We start from the raw sequence: 20,517 nt of genomic DNA, 5'->3' as shown, positions 1-20,517 counted from the left end.
AAGATATAATCCATCTCTCTGCTTCATTGAGGGTTTCTTATATTTTCTGCTATTCATCTTAATTTACCCTATGGCCTTTTCAACAAGCAAAGGTGTACAGGCATATACATCAATTGGCCCTTCCCGTGGCTGCTTTGGGACTGCTGTGCTTTTGATAAATTAAACTGGGTCAGATGATACTGGAGAAAAATACAAGCATATTGTATACAAAGTAAGTACAACAGATTAATGGATGCGGTATAGGATGCGTTATCCAGAAACCTGTTATCCAGAAAGCTCAGAATTACAGAAAGGCCATCTCCCATAGACTCCATTTTATCCAAATAATCCAAATTCTTAAAATGATTTCCTTTTTCATTGTAATAATAAAACAGTACCTTGTACTTGATCCCAACTAAGATATAATTCATCCCTTTTGGAGGCAAAACCAGCTGATTGGGTTTATTTCATGTTTGAATGATTTTCTAGTACACTTAAGGTAGGAAGATCCAAATTACGGAAAGATCCATTATCCGGAAAACCTCATATGGATAACAGGTCCCATACCTGTATTAACAAGGCTACTGATAATGTTTACATCTTCCACAGCTATAAATAATGAGATTTAAGGTAGAACTACATGGGTGCATTTTTGGCGGATCCGGCACGATGCGCCAAAATGCATTTGTTTCTTACCTTACCTTATTTTCTGTTGCATCTGATTGGACGCCTGCGTTTTGGCGCCGAGCGTCGGATCTGCCGATAACGCATAGAAATCGTCCGTTTAGTTCTATCCTCAAACGTAACATCAGCATAAAAACAATTAACAAGTCACACATAGATACAAATGTTCTACTTACGCTACTAAAAGATACAGGAAAAGCACACGGCACTAAGGAACTCTCATTTAATCGTCAATCTCTAGATAAGTAAGAGCTGCACAAACCACTGATGAAAACATAAGGAAATAATAAATGTCCTTCCTTTGTGTTTTCATCAGCGGTTTGGGAAGCACTCACTTAACCATAAAGGGATTACCAGCGGCTTTGTGCAGACTCTGCACATAATAAAAGTACAAGTACAAACTTATTCATGTTAAGTGACTTTTTTTAACCATTGTTCACTAATAGGTATTTTTGAGAGCACACAGACCCATCCCTAGACATTAGAACAAAGGAGACTTCCCCTTTGGATGCAAGAAAAGATCTTTTCCAGTAAGAGCAGTAAAGTCATGTAATTCACTTCATGGAGTAATCATCCAACTTTATTAACCCTCATGGGAAGGGCCCTCTCCGACTTCATGTCTCAGTTTAGTCTTACACCTTCATCTTTATCTGTGCTGCTTTTGTCTTAGTGTGTTCCCCATCAATTCATTCATTGAACAGCTCTGCTTTATATGTTGGTGCTTTAAACATTAAAATAATCATAATAATATCCACAAGTAGGGCTTATTAATATTTCTAGTGTAAAGCTGGCCATACACAGCCATACTTTAGTTGCTGACTAGGCCCCTTGAGGTAGCTAATTGGACATATCTGGGGCCAAAACTATGGCTTTCCTTAGCTAGACATTGGGCAGGTTAAAAAATCATTTTGATACATTCCTTACCCAGGAGATTTAACAAGGCCCCTATGAGCCAATCATTTGAATAGTTCAGTCAAATCACTTTTTGTGTGTGCCTGGTATGCTTACTTCTTATTTATGCATTCTATAGATATGTTCCATTCAGGAGCGCTGCACCAATGAGACGAGTTTCTCAACTTGCCACAGGCGGCAGCGCCACAATAGTTACCAGGGGTGGCAAAAATGCCACTCCTGTAACTTTAAAAGCCGGTTTTCAAACGGGAAATCCAGCTCTTCTATCGCAGAGAGCGTGGCCCCATTACAGACGTTGTGGAGCCACAAATTTATTGCTATAAATTTACACCACGGGACCATTGGTCAGATAATGTAGTAGATCAGGTCATGCATAGTCTCCTTTAGGATTCATTACTACTTGTAGATGCATTAATTGCTGATTTTAAAGGGAAAACTATACCGCGAACCATGTAAGCCTCTATAAAAATATATTGCAAAAAACAGCTCATATGTAAAACCCTGCTTCATGTAAATAAACTATTTTCATAATAATATAATTTATTGGCAGTATGTGCCATTGAATAATCCTAAATAGAAAATTGCCATTTTAAGAACTACGGGGCATCCCCTGGGATCCTACAATTCATGACACACACAAACAAACCACACGTTCGTTCACGTGAGCCAATTAATGGACAAAAGTTCTCTTTTACTCCCCCACTTCTTCCTGTTACAGTTAGAGGATTCCTGGTCAGTGATCTCTGAGGCAGCACACAGACCATCACGATATGGTGGTTCAAGGTAAGAGATGCAAAATGTTAATATTTACTTAAATATAGATTTATTTTTTTCAGTTTGGTAAGATTGTTTAATAAGCTACTTAATACAAGATACTCTGTTGCTTAAGTATTCATTTTGGGGGTAAAGTTTTCCTTTAATTAAGTTTTTCCTGTATGCGGTTAATCCAGTTAGGAGCTTGTTAAATCACATGAGAAACCCACAGGCTGATTTGGATTCACAAATTCTCGAGAAAGCCGTCTAATTAATAGCTCTGAGGGATAAAACCCAATATACATCAATAATCTAGTCCGAGAAATAGCACAAAGAGGTGGTCAAGCTACCCCAGGTTTCGAATACATAATACAATGCCATGTAAAAGCAGCTGTATAACATCACCTTAATCATTTTTCATCAAGGCAGTGATAGACATTTTTTTTTCATTTTTCCTTGCAATAATCTGGTTCACCCTTCCCTGTGGTTTATAAAGATTTGAAGGTGAATGGGATTGAAATGTGACTTCATTAACATGTTGTTTCTATTGGGCTTTATTTACCCATTTGTTTTTCAGTTCTCAAATAATGGCAATACGGACATCAATATATTATGTTTTCACCCTTGCCTTGTTTTTCCATTGATTTAATGAAGGTGTGATGCAAGGTTCAGCCGCGCAAAACTGGGGGTTTCACCTATTAACCCAGAAGGTTTGCTAGGAGATAAAAGGGGTTATAAAATGTTATAGACAACTACAACTGTCACAGCAAGTCAAAAAAAAACATTTTTATTAAGATACATTAAGAAAAGAACAAAGGGAGCACTCCAAGAAGAACCAGAGCAGACAGAAACTCTTCAATGCAAAAGAAAAATGCACTTACAAGATAATGCTGCACACACAGAAAGCTTTAATAAGCCAGACTTCAAAATGTTCTGCGCTTCACCGCATCAGCTCAGCCAGCATTTACACAGAATATCCTTTGCATTTCTAATCAGTGTTCAACTCCAAACACAATTAACACAACTAAATCTACAACAAAAACAATTGGGAGCAATAAACTGCCAAAATTCACACAATTGCCAAATTTCACTAAGGTTTCTGGGGAACTGGTGCACTGTTTATTGAAATTTGCTCACTGTGCCAGTTTCAGTGCCAAATCATAAAGAGAATCATGGGTTCACCCTTACATCCACATTAGGAAGCCTCTAATTACAGAGAATGCAATGAGAATCTCATCTGATCTGTGTAAATTTGGCTCCATGTTCCTTGTTGCATTTGGAGTTGGAAACATTAAGCACAGTTTCCCAGCACTGAACAAGTCTGTCCTTCCTCCCCATGTCTGATCCCAGTGTGATAAAATGACCCCAAAAGGGCACGATAATCTCTGTATGTAAGATAAGAGCAAGATAGATGACATAGTGCTGGGAATCCGCATTCCCGCATTCCCACTGGCCGATGTTCTTGCATCTGTAATTAAGTTTTTGGTCTGTAGAATTCTCATAGGTGAATTGGTTCCATGTGAAATTACGGTTTTTTTTTTCTTTAATGCTTTCTATAGAGAACTAGGGAGCGCAGTGGGACACCTTTATGGTTGGGTTTTGTGTCCCTTTAAGACCTTTTTAAGAGGACAAGATGTTCGAAACCCTCTTCACTTACAAGAAGCTAATTGTATTTTTACCTTACAGTATCATGTCCTGTATACAGGGCCGCCATCAGGGGGGGACAGGGGGGACAAGCGTACCGGGCCCGGGCATGAAGGGGGGCCCGGCAGCACTGCATTTTTTGAAGATCCGGCCCCCCTTACGAGCGCCTGAGCCGCACGTCCTCCCTCTGCGTTGCCGAATGCGGAAGTGCTGAAAAGCTGAAGCGCCGAAAAGACCCGAAGTCACGAAAAAAGCCGAAGTCCCGAAGCGCTGAAAAGACCCGAATTCACGAAGCGCTGAAAAGACCCGAAGTCACGAAAGGAGGCGAAGTTGAAGTACTGAAGCCATGAGTTCAATTCTACTGAACACCAGTTTGTGTATTTTTTTTTTTAATCCCCTGGCCACCAATGTATTATTTTAATATTCTATAGGCCCCTGCCACCAATCTTTTTGTAAAACATTTTTTTTGGGGCCCCAATTTTTTTTTTAACTTGTAAGGGGCCGCATGCCACCAATGTATTTTTTTTTTTTTTTTTTTTTTTGGGGCCCCAATTTGTTTTTAACTTATAAGGGGGCCCCTGCCACCAGTTTTTTTTTTACGTTTTTTTGTTGGGGCCCCAAGTTTTTTTTTACTTATAAGGGGGCCCCTGCCACCAATGTTTTTTTTTTACATTTTTTTTTGGGGACCCAATTTTTTATAAGGGGGCCCTGACCATCAATAGCTTTTTATAACTTGTGGGGGGGGGGGGGGGGTTGCTTTTTTAGCGCTGATGTCTGTGCGGTCTTTTAACTGCGATGTGGAGTGGGCAGCATATGGGGTGGAACTTGGTCATCGGTGTGGGCGGGGCCCAGGGGCCCCCAAAAGTTTTGTTGTATGGGGCCCCGTGATTTCTAATGGCGGCCCTGCCTGTATATGGTCTAAAAATAAAATTAGTACTAATTGTTTTTCTAAAAAAAACAAAAAAAGACATAAGAATAATGTTTTATTAAAGGTATTTAGTCCTTATCTTTTTAAGACTGGTGCATCATTTACCTAAGCCTATGACCAAGGGAAGGAACGCACAAGAAACATCTGGCAGTATTACTTTTTTAAAAAGCAAGTATATGGAGACGACAAGTTTTAACTTTGACGGAGTTGCTGCTTGAAGCTCGCTTTGTTATGGTGTAGAAAGCCTTCACGTGCTTGCACCCAAACTTGAGCAGCTTTTTATTTCTACACTATACCACTCAAATGACCGTTTATATTCACTTTCAAGTTATAGGTTATTAGTAATGTGGAAGAACTCCTTTTTTAAAGTAATTTTCCTGGATATGGAAATGCAATGGGACAAAGGACACCCTAATTCACACAAATTACCACCTTGCGACTATAGCACCTTTACATACAAGCATGAAAAATAGTCTTATGCTTTTTCCTGACTCCATCTTTACAGTTATAGGCTTGGGTAAAGATCAAAGGCCACCTGTCACCCCAATATTGTTTCCCACACTGGAAGCCACAACTATAGTCTAAGGGGCAGATTTACTAAAGGGCGAAGTGACTAATATTAGCAGGGATCATGTGTAGGGCAATATAACAACTTTATTTTATTTTATTAAGCTTCCCTGGGCTTGTGTAGTGTAATGTATTTGCTACAACATATGCGTCCAATAAACTTTAACTTCCCGCCATATGCAAATTAGCCAACGCTGGCACAACTTTGCTTCGCTTGCCGCAGTAACGCTGGCGCTACTTCGCAAGCGTTCATCGCCCTGGACGCAACTTCGGATTTTAGTGAATTAGTGTTGTCCTAGCAAATCTACTGGTGAAGTGTGAGTGAAGCCGTCGCTGGTGTTTTTTTCGGAGGTTAGTAAATTTGCCCCTTAGACTTAACCTGCAGATAATCATTAGTGATTATTCATAGTAAATAAAGAAAACCAGTCAATATTCAAAAACTGTGGTGTGGGCTGGTGGGGGAAAATGTTTTTGGGGTAACAGATGCCCTTCATTGCATTCAATTGCAACTGAATTTCAATAACAATATCTATTGTATCACAGAGTTTAAACTTTTGACAGTTATCAATACTGCAAAATTCAAAGGAGAATTCAACTGTAAAGTAAAAACACCCCTATCCTACATAGACTCCCCTCCCTCTGCTACCCCAGCCTAGCTGCTACCCCAGGCAAATGCCCCTAACTCTTTACTTACCACTCGGTGCCATCTTCTTTTCTTCGTTAATCTTTGGGAAGTGCCATATCGGCGCATGCGCAGTTGGAGCAATTTTCTGTTTGGTGACAACTGCGCATGCGTCGAAAGTCACAGAGATTGCCGAAGCGACGCTCTCATTCCGAAGATTACCAAAGAGCCAGAAGATGGCTGCTGCGAACTCCGCTGGACAGAATCTGCACCGATGGGTAAATAAAGAGTTAGGGGCATTTGCCCAGGGTAGCAGCTAGGCTGGGGGGGGGCAGGTCTATGTAGGGTAGGAGGGTAGGGTTTTTTTTACTTTATGTTTGAATTTTCCTTTTAACGCTTTTGTTAATTTTTTTTTAAAAACTTTGTTTTTATCGTTTTTTCTGCAGTGGTTAACAGTCTTACAGTAACAAAATAACCCATTGACAAACAAGATAGTGTCCATGTCCATTACTCTGTTCTAGGGAAAGAAAATGTATCAAAACTCAAATGTGAGTATTCTTTTAGATTGTTTTTGAGACCATGAATAAACACATTTTTTCTTAAATCCTGAATGTCATTAAAGTTGCTAAAATATCTGAATAGTAGAGGCATAAACTTAAAAAAAAAAAAAAAAAAAATTAATGTGTGCAAAAAAATACAAAGCCCTCCAAACGTTTTCCAGGCAATTACTAGCAAAAAAAAATCTGTATGGATTGAATTGGTACAATCTTATCCGCGCAGCTCTTTTCACTTCTACAAGACCTTGACTGATTTTACTTGCCTAAGTTTTGTTTTTGAGTTTTTCATGGCCATTACACTTTTTAACTCTCTAATTTTATTTTTGAAGTTTTAAATAAATAAATAAATAATAAAAAAGTTGATAAGTTGTCCCTGAACAAGGATATTTCCTGGATATATATTTCTATGTCTGGCCTGGGTAAAATGATCTGCTAATAACTTAAAGTGTGGTTGGTGTGTCACTTTAAATTAAAGTAGATGGATTTTTAAAATAACCCAGATGGTACATGTATGTTGTATGAATTGGAATCTTAATATTTACAGTCACGATAAAAAAACCAATTGGTGCAACCACACAAAAGGGTGTTGGATTTCCTTCTAATTATTATAGCTGTATTACACCCACAGTGGTAACAATATCTTGGAGATTTTTTTGTGAGATAGGAGGAGGTTCAATTCCGTTCCTCTGTTCCTCAGTCATGTACATTGTACAGGAATAATCAACACGTTCTGCCACCTAGTGGTTAAAAAGCTGTAGAGCAGCAGGGGACAGAGTAAACATCAACATTACAAGACCAGCTAAAGTAATGTACAGTGCAGGGTAGTGGCAGACAGGGAGATTATTTTCCCCAACGACAAATCTTCTCTGACTAATCCCCCCGAAACGCCTTCCCTCCATGGCAAGAAATCGAATTGCTTTGGATTTCCGAGTTGCACTCCGTTTCCTCGTGAGGAGACTTCGGAAATGTATGCCATCCCGACTGCGATTCGTATTCTTGCCATCGGGAAGGCATATGGGGAGATTAGTTGCCCGAGGTAGGGGAGATTTGTCGCTGGCTGACTAATCTCCCCATCTGCCACCACCCTTAGAGATGAATAGTTATTCAACATTATGATGCACCAACACAATCTTATCTATTACATCAGGGTGATCACATGCATGTCTGGACAACTGTTATTAGGCTCCCTAAAAAGCATGTATATGGACACCCACTAGATTGAACTCTTGTGAATAGGGCTATTGCTTTAGTTTGCAGTGCTAGGGTGGTTAACTTTTAGTATGTTCTAGAATGGCTAATTCTAAGCAACTTTTCAATAGGCGTTTTTAATTTATCTCCTTTCTTCTGACTCTTTTCAGCTTTCAAATGGGGGTTGCGGACACCATCTAAAAAATAAATTGCTGTGTAAGGCTACAAATATATTTTCATTGCTACTTTTTATTAATTATCTTTGTATTCATGGCCTCTCCTATTTATATTCCAGTCCATCATCCTTATCAATGCATGGTTGCTAGGGTAATATGGGCGCTAGCAACCAGATTGCTAAAACTGCAAGCTGGAGAGCATTTGAATAAAAGGCTAAATAATTCAAATTGTCTCCAAATATCAGTCTTCATCATACTAAAAGTTAATTTCAAGGTGAACAACCCCTTTACAACATATTTTTACTGTTGTAATGCTCAGGGAAAATTAGCTGCCCTTTATACGTAGGTAAAATTAACCAAATATTTTACTAAGATTTGTCCAATCAAATCTGATTTTATTCACAGCATGAGCCTACTGGAACATTTTCACAGAAGCACAACACATGGCAACATGCATTTCTAGTCAAGACAAACATTACAGAGCGGTACCTGTAAAACTGCAGCTGCCGTTTGGGACTTCCATATCGAGCACTTGGAAAGCACAAGGAAAAGAAAGAAGAGAGATTGCAAAATTCACATTGTGCTTACTATGTATTTGCTCTCTTATACATGGGTACATTGACTTTGACAGGACATCAACAGCACCACCCTTGTGTTGATATTTTGCAACAGCCTATTCATCCTACTGTATGGTAATGTGGTACATGTCCAATGAGTTATTGGTTCCATTATCTGGAAACCCGTTATCCAGGACGATCAAAGTTGCGGGAAGTCCATCTCCTACAGATGCCAGTTTAATCAATTAATTCTAATTTTTTTTTTTTAGAATTATTTACTTTTTCTTTGCAATAATAACACAAAACCTTGCACCTGATCCCAACTAAAATCTAATTGATCCTTATTGGAGGCAAAAGAAATCTAATGTGTTAATATGATATTTAAATGATTTTTTAGTAGACTTGGGGATGAAGAGCCAAATTACAGAGATACCTCTTATCTGGAAAATCCCAGGTCCCAAGCATTCTGGATAACAAGTCCCATACATGAATATGCAACATTATAATGAAATGTCACTGTTATAAAAAAAAATCCTTTATTTAAGCATGAGTTCTGACCCAGGCAACAGCAACATTTCAGACCCAAAAGTGGTAGCTTAATAAAAGTCCACTTTAAGTCTGAAACATTTCCGTTGCCCGGGTCAGAACCCATGCTTAAATAAATGCTTTTAAGAAGATATTCCTTGTGTAGTGCTGTCTGCAGAAAAGATTTCTGGATAAGCAGATGGAGGTGGCCATCGTGTAATGTGCACTCTGAAATCTAAAATTCACTGCCTTGTGATTTATAAAACAGGACGATATATGATTTTAAAAGTTATTACAGATACAAAGATACAGGGTTACATACATACAGATACTGATATGTAGCAAGAAAAAAATGTTATATGGTGGTTTATACATCGGGGTGCTTAATAGCAAATGCCACAGATTTTATGATCGACAGTGGGTATGTGGCTTAAGCCCAGATTCCGTTTCCATTTCCAACACACACTGTAATTACTAGCGAAGCTCTCCTGTATCAGCAGACAGCTGGGTGTAACTACATTTGCGGTCACATTGCTCAGTATATCATGAAATGTTTATGCTACTGGGCAGATTTCGGAAAGCATTTTATCGCATTACCCTTCAAATGCTCATATTACATGCAAGCATTTGCCTTCTCTGTCTCAAACACATTCTACTTGCACTGCCATAAAGTAAACATTAGGCAGAACCTTACACTTTCCTTTCTGGATCCCTTATAATATTGCACCAGTGATTGTGCTGCAGAAATAAAAAAAAAACAACTTCCAAAGTACAACACTCAAAATGAACTGTCAGGATATATCATATTATATATGACTCTGCCTATAGGTGGAGAGAATATTGCTTTTGCACTTAATAGATTGTGCTTGGAGAAGAAATATTAAAGTAAAACACGTTCATGTATTTTCATGCTAGTAAGTGTGATACTATGGGGTTATCGATCTTCTTCCCTTCATGCGGCTGCGCACGAAAACGAAAAGCCAAACTTTAACTAAAAAGTCGTCTATTTCATTCAACGTCGAATGCGTTTGCCCTGGGAAATTTGAAGAAAGAAGAAGCCGGAAGAGTATCGATCCGTGGTGCTCACTGGTATAACCCCGGGCCGGTGCAGTTTCAGGTAAGTCAATACAATCACATGCTCGATCGATGACCCTCCAAAAAAAAAAAAGCGAACATCGAGCAGGCTGCTAACCTCTTACTTCTACCATTGACTTCTACTGAACCTCAACAGGTTTTAGGAGGTGCATTTTGGGTTTCAAGCTATTTCCAGGGACAGGGTGTAATAAATTTCAATATTTAAGTTTTTTTTTTTTAAACCCAAAAATGTGAGTTTTTACCAAAAAATACTCAAAATTTTTCTGCGGAAAGAACTCGAACCTTAATAAACCTAAGTCTATGTGTATGCTGCTCATATGTATGTGTGTCATTTATATAAACTAACCACATGGGGGGGGGCAGTGATGCAGTAAATCATAATCCAACTGGCACCTACATAAACAGCGGCTGAGATCTGAATAAAAAGCATCAAAACCACTGCAAACTGATGTTTATGTGAGCACCATTTGGATTATGATTAACTGCACTTAGAAATTCCTTCTGTGAGCAGCAGGAGTACCAAATAGAGCACCACTTACATGTATATACAGGAACATGATGCATGAATGGACTTGTGTTTCTGAATTTAAGACAATGATGCAATGCCGACATCTGCAACACTTTACACCACTAAAAATATTTAAGATGCCAAGACTGAAACAAAACACCCCTAACATGAGGGTGACATACACTGGATTCCTTCTAATAATCCTCAATGGAACTCTAGGCGTCTGGTTCTAAAAATTGTCCTTTCCCAATAAGATCTGCAATTAATTGGTACATGCATCTTTGTTACAATATCCAGCATCTGTTTATAACTGTGTTTGCACATATCTGTGTTAGTGTGATGGTATGTACTGTATATCACTATCACTGTGTGTATAAGAGTGGTTGTGTGTCTGTGTCCCTGCATCAATACTCCCTCTAAGGTGTGCTCTTGTGCACAGCTATACAAATAACTATGGAGAACACAGAGGATTGTACATCACCGCCATTTCCTTGGACAAGTGAATGAGAGCACAACCCTTCTGCACATGTGCCTAGCTTCAACAAGAAAAGGGGTTGGATATAAGTAATCGGTGCCTAATAACTTGACACCTCCAGCTGTGAAGTTGTGGTAGTCTTTCTCTGAAGTAGGAATAATGTGAGTAAATCTTTCAAGAAAGGGTTGGACTCTTTTAAGCAAATCATGGGTAATGGCACACAGGGTTTTTTGTATACCCACTATGCTCTGGTGAACAGCAGTGGCAGTCAAAACACCGTAGTCTGGCTGTCGCTGCACCGGATACAAGGGAATGAAACATCCCCTACTAAAGGTGACTGTTGGCCCTCAGCATTTCAGTCGCTAGCATTAGGAGTAGTGACAGACAAAGAGAAGCACTTTGTCCACTGCTGTTTTCTACCAGTCGGCATATTTAAAGCACAGACTCAATTCTTCTTAATGGGATACTTAATGAATTACATTTAATATATTTTATTAACAGTGGGCAGTTTTCAAAGCCTACAAATGTAGTCAACCTGGCCTGCAGGCGGTATGTGTGTTCAGTGCCAGATACGGTCAGACAATTTTGCAGATTTTAAGCATAGTGCCCAACCACCTGGGTTGGGTTTTGACAAACCACCCTCTTTTTCATCCTGCATTCATATCTGCCTACAGTATACATTTAAATCTGCTAATACACAAATTATCCTTCTGTTTTATTACATTTAGGGGTTTGTAGCAGGTCTACATTTATCCCATTAATACAAAGCTGCCTGCATTCAGCTGTGATGTATTTATGAGGGGTACACAGAGGTCTGGGGTGCAATACATGGAATGCCAAGAGAAGACCTGTACAAGTACATACTGCCCGTATCTGGAAAGTGTTGATAGGATGCGTTACACCCACAGCACCTACCTTGTGCTGAATTTAGCCAAGTGATGGCTTCATTGATGCCAGAGGCAAGTGATTTGTCAGTATATCCTAAGGGGGCTACAGCACTAGTATCCAAATCTTTTGTAAATAAGGACAATTATATAAATTAAGGAATTAATCTTTAGAAATTGAACATCCTGCTATCAGAGTCTCTGATTGTTTGCCCTCAAGTTGTTGAGCTTCAATCATTGGCATCCCCAGAAAGTTGAAATTAGGAGTAATTCAGCAGCAAAAAGGCTGTACTCAACACTATTATACTGAATGTGATACATATTCCTCCACAGCTTGTATTAGCTGCCTTTTACATTATTTTCTTGGTAAACTTTTGGAATGTCCCATCCAGGAAAACAAAACCTAAAAATAAGTCTCCAAAATGAATATTTTTCAGTTTATGCATATATAAGCTAATGATCAAGGAAAAGCTTATAGACCCCCAGACTAACTTCCAAAAAAAGAGACTGATCTATGCCTGTTTGAGTGCCGACGATGTTTTACCTGTAAATCATGCCGGGAGAGCCAGTCTGACGCAACGAAAGTCTAGCGGGAGAGTCTGTGGTCGATTCTGGATACATGGAGCCAGCTTCAAGTGCTGTGCTCTCTGTATTTGGTCACGGTCTACACAATCAAATAGAAAAAGTAAAAATGTGAACAGGAGAAAAAATAAATGTGAAAATCAAATGCTTAAGAAGTTTCTTTTGTATTTGCATCCACACCTAGGCACCAGGCACGTAGCTATATTGTAATACACTGTTTGTTATAGAAGTTCTTAAAGGGATCCTGTCATTGGAAAACATGTTTTTTTCAAAACGCATCAGTTAATAGTGCTGCTCCAGCAGAATTCTGCACTGAAATCCATTTCTCAAAAGAGCAAACAGATTTTTTTAAATTCAATTTTGAAATCTGACATGGGGCTAGACATTTTGTCAATTTCCCAGCTGCCCCCAGTCATGTGACTCGTGCCTGCACTTTAGGAGAGAAATGTTTTCTGGCAGGCTGCTGTTTTTCCTTCTCAATGTAACTGAATGTGTCTCAGTGGGACATGAGTTTTTACTATTGAGTGTTGTTCTTAGATCTACCAGGCAGCTGTTATCTTGTGTTAGGGAGCTGTTATCTGGTTACCTTCCCATTGTTCTTTTGTTTGGCTGCTGGGGGGAAAAAGGGAGGGGGGTGATATCACTCTAACTTGCAGTACACCAGTTAGGGCTAGTCCACACGGGGAGATAGCGCCGCGTTTGCGGTCGCGGCGACAAAGCGCCGCGACAGTCGCCGCGACCGGCGCAGGCGACAGTTTTGTATGGGCGCCTATGTAAAAACGCCTGTGCTAACCACACGAGGCGATGCGCTTTTCAACAGTCGCCTGAAAAAGCCTGGCGAGGCATTTTCAGGCGACTGTTGAAAAGCGCATCGCCTCGTGTGGTTAGCACAGGCGTTTTTACATAGGCGCCCATACAAAACTGTCGCCTGCGCCGGTCGCGGCGACTGTCGCGGCGCTTTGTCACTGCGACCGCAAATGCGTCGCTATCTCCCCGTGTGGAATAGCCCTAAAGAGTGATTGAAGTTTATCAGAGCACAAGTCACATGACTTGGGGCAGCTGGGAAATTTACAATAAGTCTAGCCCCATGTCAGATTTCAAAATTCAATATAAAAAAATGTGTTTGCTCTTTTGAGAAATGGATTTGCAGTGCAGAATTCTGCTGGAGCAGCACTATTAACTGATTCATTTTGAAAAAAAAAATTTTCCCATGACAGTATCCCTTTAAAGGGGTTGTTCACTTTCCAAAACTTTTTTTCAGTCCAGTTGGTTTCAGAGTTCACCAAAAATAGACTTTTTTCAATGACTTTCTATTTTCTATGTGTGGGTCACCGACCCTGTAAACTGTTGCAAATTGATACATTTCTTATCTGTGTCCCTACTGAGCAGAATCCCCGAGTTTTATAAAAGGCAGCTGTTAGAATTGATACAATAGTTGCCAATACTCAGAGATGCTGAAAAATTTATCAACTAAATGTTGGAAAAATGTAACAGTTTAGAGTCTGCGTCTCAAACACCAGTGAAAGGGACATTAAAGGGGAACTCCACAAAAACATAACTTGAGCTTTTTGAAAAGTAAACACAATTTCAAGCAACTTTGCAATATACATCAATTAAAAATATGCAGACTTTCATGATTTGTAATGGTTTGGAACAGTTCCCTAAGCCTAGCCCCCTGCTATCCTTCTGATCTCTCTGACTACTTTGCTGAGCTGGCTGATTACTGTTTCTTTATATCAATAGACAGCTGTCCTCAGCCTGCATCCTCCAAACCCCATAATTCCCTGCACATGTCATTTCAATAAGGAATGGAACATCACAGTGCAATGCATTGTGGGTTATGTAGTTCCTGCATGCTGTCTGTAAGCTGTGGAGAAGTTGTTACAATTTGTAACATCAATGTTTAGTCCCTCCTTCCCTGCCAGGATTTCAAATGATGCAGAAAGAGAAGAACTGTTAAACAGCTGGATTTCAGCATAGAAAATGGCATTTATTCATCCGTTTTAAATAAACCGGTAACTGTGATGGTTATATTAGGGGCTTCTGTATTATCAAATTTTATTTTGGAAGCCAGAGTTCCCCTTTAAACAGATTTTGAAAAATATTTAAAAAATGGAAAGTAAGTGGCAAAAGTCTTTATTTCTGGGGAACAGTCTGAAAACAATTGAACTGAAAAAAGTGTTTGGAAGGAGAACAACCCCTTTAACTTTTTTCACCAAGACTTATTATATTTAGCACTTTGATCGCTTTACTTAAAATATCTCTAAAAACAACCATTAGGCTTGTGTCATACATAACATTGTGATGCATCTGCAAAGTGATGCAGGTCCCTGACACCAAATGCATCATGGGTTACTATATGACTGTGTACTGCTGAAACATTGTATCAATAGTGAGCTCTACTTGAGCCAAAACTGCAGTTCCCACAATGCCTTGCATGTGATTAACAGAGACTGACGAAGAAGAATCATGGGCATTGTTAGAACTTCTTGGCTGGAAGAAATCCGATCATTGCAGAACCAGTACATATACTTCACAACAGAGTGGACGGCACCCCCATTTTCAATTTAAACTCCATTTTGACAGACACCAAATTTGCCTTGAACATTAAAATATATCCAGTCAAATAAGGGTTACCGTGACAATAATTAACCACTTTGTGGGCAAGTTACCAATATCCGCCACAGTGGATGGCTTAATTTGGCCAACTACATGTAAAGAAAAAATAACCAATATCCAGGTTGCCAAGCACAACCATACCATACAATGACTGCAGAGAGTAGTACCATGAAAGCCAATGATCAAGCCGAATATCTTTTATAGTCGATTTCACAAAGCATACTTTTGGAGGGATTCTTGAGTCCCTTCTTCAGGAAAGCTCTATTTTCTATGTATGCACCTGTGAACATGTTCCAAGGGCAGCAGCTTCTTGGGGGTGGACCTCAGATGAATATACAATAATTTTTTTAAATATTTTTAAATACCCCATGTTGCCACTGGACATTTGAGAAAATCAGTCATCAGAGTGGAGAGAAAAAAGAAGACCTTCCTCCTATGCAAATGCTTCATGCACATACGCTGGACACCAACAGAGTAGCTAAAGGGGCAATATAGGGGCCATGACTATTTATATAGCGCCATCATTCCCCATAGCACTTTACACAGTGAAAGGATACACTTACAAGACCAAACTTTTTACATACACATCAAAGCATTTCACCAAAATTGATTCCCAGTTACAATTGGATATTGTTAGGCGACAATAGAGGGAGGTCCTGCTTGTGAAAGCTTACATTCTAAAAGAGAGACATACAGCGAGGGTAACCAGTGTGATTGAACCTGTTGGTTAATGGTAAGTGAGATATGAATACCAGTACAATAGTTGTGTGTATGTAAAAATGTGGGTATGAACAGAGAGCAGGGGGCTTGGCAGCATGACTTGGGCAGTGCCGCAAATAAATCTGGAGCTGTAGTCATGATATGAAACCTATTTGTCACGTATTTATAAAGCGTCAACATATCCTACAGCGCTGTACAATAAATGGGTATCAACTATTGTAGCAAATTGTAACCATTCAAAATCTGCACTTGGATTGCTGAGCTGCCAGACTGAAATACCAAAGACAGGAACATTAAACTTTAAACTTCAATTTTGGAAAAAATTGTAAAAAAATAATAAAAAAAAAAATTGAAAAAAAGTCTTTATTCCTGGTGAACAATCTGAAAATAAGTTAACAAAGGTGTAGATTTGCCCAGTTTTAGCTAACTAATTTGCTGGATTGAGAAAAGGAAAAGTACAATTCCCCAAATTCCTTTTTAAATAGGGAAACAATTGAATAATCCATCATGCACAGCTTTACCCAAACTGGTGCAGACCAATATCAGGTGATTGTCCTTGGAAGGAGCCTGTTGAGTGGCAGGCTCACAACTCACAACTCTGAGAGCGTAGAACAAATAGGCAACAAACTGATTTTCGCATAAAATAGTTTAAGTGGCATAAATGCACCTGCATGTGTATATCGGTGATCATGGGGCATTGAAAAGGTTCTCAAAAACAAATGGCTTTACAGCGCTGGTGTCAGTGGCATATCTTCAGATGCACAGGCACAAAATCACCTGCGAAGTATGTAAAATCGTGGGTCACCTATGTTTTTTGCAAGAACCGCAGGGCACCCCTTGACCACCGGATCTGCCCCCTCTATCGTTATGCAACTAACATTTTTAACTCCATATGTAATAAAAACACTCAAAGTTTGCCCAGGAGCAATAACTCATAGCATCCAATAAAATGTTTGCTTTTAAACAGACAAGTATATACATATTCATACACTCTTTGTGCTATGAGGATAGATAGATAGATAGATATATCTATATATATATATATCTATATATTAACAATCTGATAATATACAACAATGCAAGAATACAAAAAAAGAATTGCAACACTCACTTAAGCAATCAGCACCAATACATTCAATGCACAGTCCAGCCCTCTACTGACAACAATCATTTTGCATCCGCAGAATCGACATCTTTCCAAATATTTACACACACACACACACACACACCAAGAAGCTGCTTCTCTCTGACAATATACAACAATTCAAGAATAAAAAAAAATTACAACACTCAGTGCCAATAAATTCAATGCGCAGTCCAGCCCTCTACTAACAACATTTTGCATCTGCAGAATCTACATTTCTAAATTGTAACACTTCACCACCATCTAGTGGTTACATAAATATAGTCACCTTTTCCAGGTTGCATGTCCTGTTTAAAAGCAGTGTCCTAAATCAAAGGAAACCTAAACAGAAAGCTATATCAACACTAAACCAGCTTACTAGCTGCAATGATAAGACTACTAAAGCAAAAATTACAGCTAATACAGGTCAAGTTTTGAGTTTACATATGCCTACAAATTACTTAAAGAGAAACTTCAACAGCAACACACATTAAATAACAGTACAGGATCCCTTATTTACTATCCTTCATATACATTTACTATCCTTCATTTTCAAAGAAGAAAATTACAGCTGTCCCCTCAATGGTCCATGTGCACTGCACTTGCAAATGTCCAAGTGGATCTGGGCACAGGCCGGCCAGTAATGGCTAGCGATGTCACCAGGAGAGTGGAAGGCAAAATCCTAAGAGGCAAGGAACAATATTTCCCTGCAAGTTTTCTACATGACGCTATGAGCACTTTTCAACCAAATGCATCATCTGATAAAAAAAAATGATACGTAAAAATTTACAACCTATGGCTACTCAAATTCTGTGGCCTAGCAATGACACTTTAGAAGTAACTATAAAAAAAGGAATTCGCTATTTGCAGAGCCTATGCAGCATGACACCACTGAGCTTTTACTGCGTTTGCATCAGCCACGGAACCAAAGACTCACTTGAGATGATCCCTCCTGTCATGCAAAGCTGAAAATTATTCATGAACTGAGGATGCTGCAGTTTCCTTTGAAGTCTTAAATGATATCAATAACTCAACTCCATAAATTAAAAGGAATGACTACACGCTGGTTACTATTTTGAAGACCAGTCTACAGGTGAATTGAGATGAAAGCTTGCATTGAAATAAACCCCCCACAAAATAAAAAATGAATAAGCAAGACTTCAATAATTTATGCAAGAGTATACTAATATACTATTTATCAAAGGTCAGATTTTAGTGGTTTTAGAGGTTTTTGGAACCATGACTAAACTCACAAACTCTAAAATTACGAGTGTCGTGAGATTTATATTAAAAATCAGAATTAAAAAAAGTACGACTGGAAAATGAATCTGAATAATACAGCAAAAAATACAAATAGCCCAAAAAACTGTGCTTTTCTGACAATTTCTAGCAACAAAAAAAACCCCAAAAACCTCTAAAAGTCAAAATTGATTTAGAACGGGTATAATAGGATCAGCACAGCTCCCATTGACAACATTTATCTGGTAAAGGTTTTCATGGTTTTTTCATTAAATACATCTCTAATTTTTAGAACTTAAGAAAATTAGAAATATATATTTTAAGTGATTTGTGGGGGGGGGGGAAAAAAGCAAGATTTGATTGTAAATAGGCCCCTTAGTTTTTGGGCTATGAATGTGCCTTTAAAAAAGATTACAGGTGAATAGAGAGCATGTGGAAGTTTTAATTCTTCAGTGCTGGAAATTGTCCCCCATGGGTACCACCTACATGGGCTACACCATTTTGTGCGGTAACATATTGTATGAAAAAACTGACAGTTTAACAGTTTCGAGCATTAAGGGAAATGGCACATGGTAAATTTTTGAAAAAATTGCGCTACCGCGGGTAACAAGTCTCCAGAGAACGGCATGCCCTTCCCTAAAATTTCAATCGGCACAAGTAAATTACATTGCTCGTGGTGATTTCTTACTGCAAATAAGCCGAATCACCATAAGTAACACAATTATCTTGCGCCAATTCAAATGTTGGCAAAGGCGAAGGTACTTTTGAGAGATTTGTCACCCACAGCAGCGCATTTTTACTATAGGTGACAAATCTGCCTATAAGAGATGGGCCACCCCATCACTAATATTACGATTACATTACTCGTGACGATTCAGTGAATTGCGGGAAAATGTGAAGGCAGACAATTTCCCGTGGATAAGCCGAATCCCCACAAGTAATATAATTCACGTGCACCAATTCAAATGTTAAAGGGAATGGCATCTTTGGGAGTTTGTCCATGATAGTATAAATTTAACACCGGCAACAAATCTTACCATGTGCCATTGCCTATAGTGTCTGCAACTTGATGGTATAGGCATTGCCTGCAAGTGCTTAAAGCAAAGTAAATGGAAAGCTAATTTTAAACAAGACAGCTACATAAGAGGTTTCTTAAAATGGTTGGATGGTCAGAATCAGATAATTGCCTGATTGTGCAGCTCCAACTGTCCCTTTTCACGGGACAGTCCCGGTTTTGCCAGCTCCGTTTGAAGTCCTGGATTCTTATTTAAATGTCCAAAGTTTCTCTTTGATCACTTGTACTGACACCAGAAAAAGATACAAAGTTTCTAAAAATTCTATTAAATAAGGTTTTTTTTGGCAGACAGCCCAGAATACACAGAGTCTGCACAAATATACATATGTAATAATGTAAGATAAGCAAAGATACAATTGTAACTATTTAAGATAAGCAGGTCCCTTGGAGAACTGAAACGTGCAACTTAAATAGCATATCTTTTTTATTAATAAAACATGACCCTAAAACTCCTAGAAATGTGTTCAAACTATCCACAACCTGCCAAAAGTTGTGAAATGGACATGGTATTTTGGGGGTGTAATCACAAATGGGCATGGTCAAAACTTTTCCACCGCAACTTTTTCGAGAGAAGAGGATCAGACATAAAGATTAGTTATAAAAAGTAACAATAACAATAATAATTTGTAGCCTAACGGAGCATTTATTTTTAGTTTGGTTTAGTTTGAAAGCTGGAAAAAGTCACAAGAAGGCAAATAATTTAAAAACTATAAAAAATAAATAATGAAGACCAATTGAAAAGTTTTTACATTTGGCCTTTCCATAACAGACAAAAAGTTAACTTAAACCCTAACCACCCTTTAAGGAATGGTGATCCAAATGAATGTAAAACCCCTTATGCGGAATAGCCCTGGTCAGAAGCATTACGGATATGAATACCCACACATGTATTACATACATATTACCTAAATGGTATTCAGCAAGGTACACATGCAATTAATTCATTTGGATATTCTAACAATAAAGTGACTAGGGAATATGCAGCTCTGTAGAAATTATTATTAGTATAATTACATTTTCCATGCTTTTGCAGCTAGTTATTAAGAAACAGTTATGGCTGGTAAATTCCATCAGAACTGTTAATTCCCTGTGCTATATTATTTTG

The 20,517-nt window shown here is 38.7% G+C and overlaps 1 protein-coding gene across 5 annotated transcripts in view; it reads right to left on the bottom strand.

Moving 5' to 3' along the window:
• The window catches only part of kcnab2.L (potassium channel, voltage gated subfamily A regulatory beta subunit 2 L homeolog), a 127,345-nt gene that overhangs the window by 80,987 nt on the left and 25,841 nt on the right, over positions 1-20,517 (bottom strand). For 3 of the 5 annotated variants that reach the window (XM_018224406.2, XM_018224405.2, XM_018224408.2), the window contains 2 exons: positions 12,599-12,718; positions 8,500-8,541 (listed from right to left, as the gene is read on the bottom strand). In XM_018224406.2, the coding sequence (XP_018079895.1) occupies positions 8,500-8,541; positions 12,599-12,675 (119 nt within the window). In that variant the 5' untranslated portion in view covers positions 12,676-12,718. 5 annotated transcript variants of the gene reach the window in all.

The sequence above is a fragment of the Xenopus laevis genome, chromosome 7L, assembly GCF_017654675.1.
Source record: "Xenopus laevis strain J_2021 chromosome 7L, Xenopus_laevis_v10.1, whole genome shotgun sequence".
Taxonomy (NCBI): domain Eukaryota; kingdom Metazoa; phylum Chordata; class Amphibia; order Anura; family Pipidae; genus Xenopus; species Xenopus laevis.
Note: the sequence above shows the minus strand (reverse complement) of the source record. Positions and strands in the feature narration are given on the sequence as shown.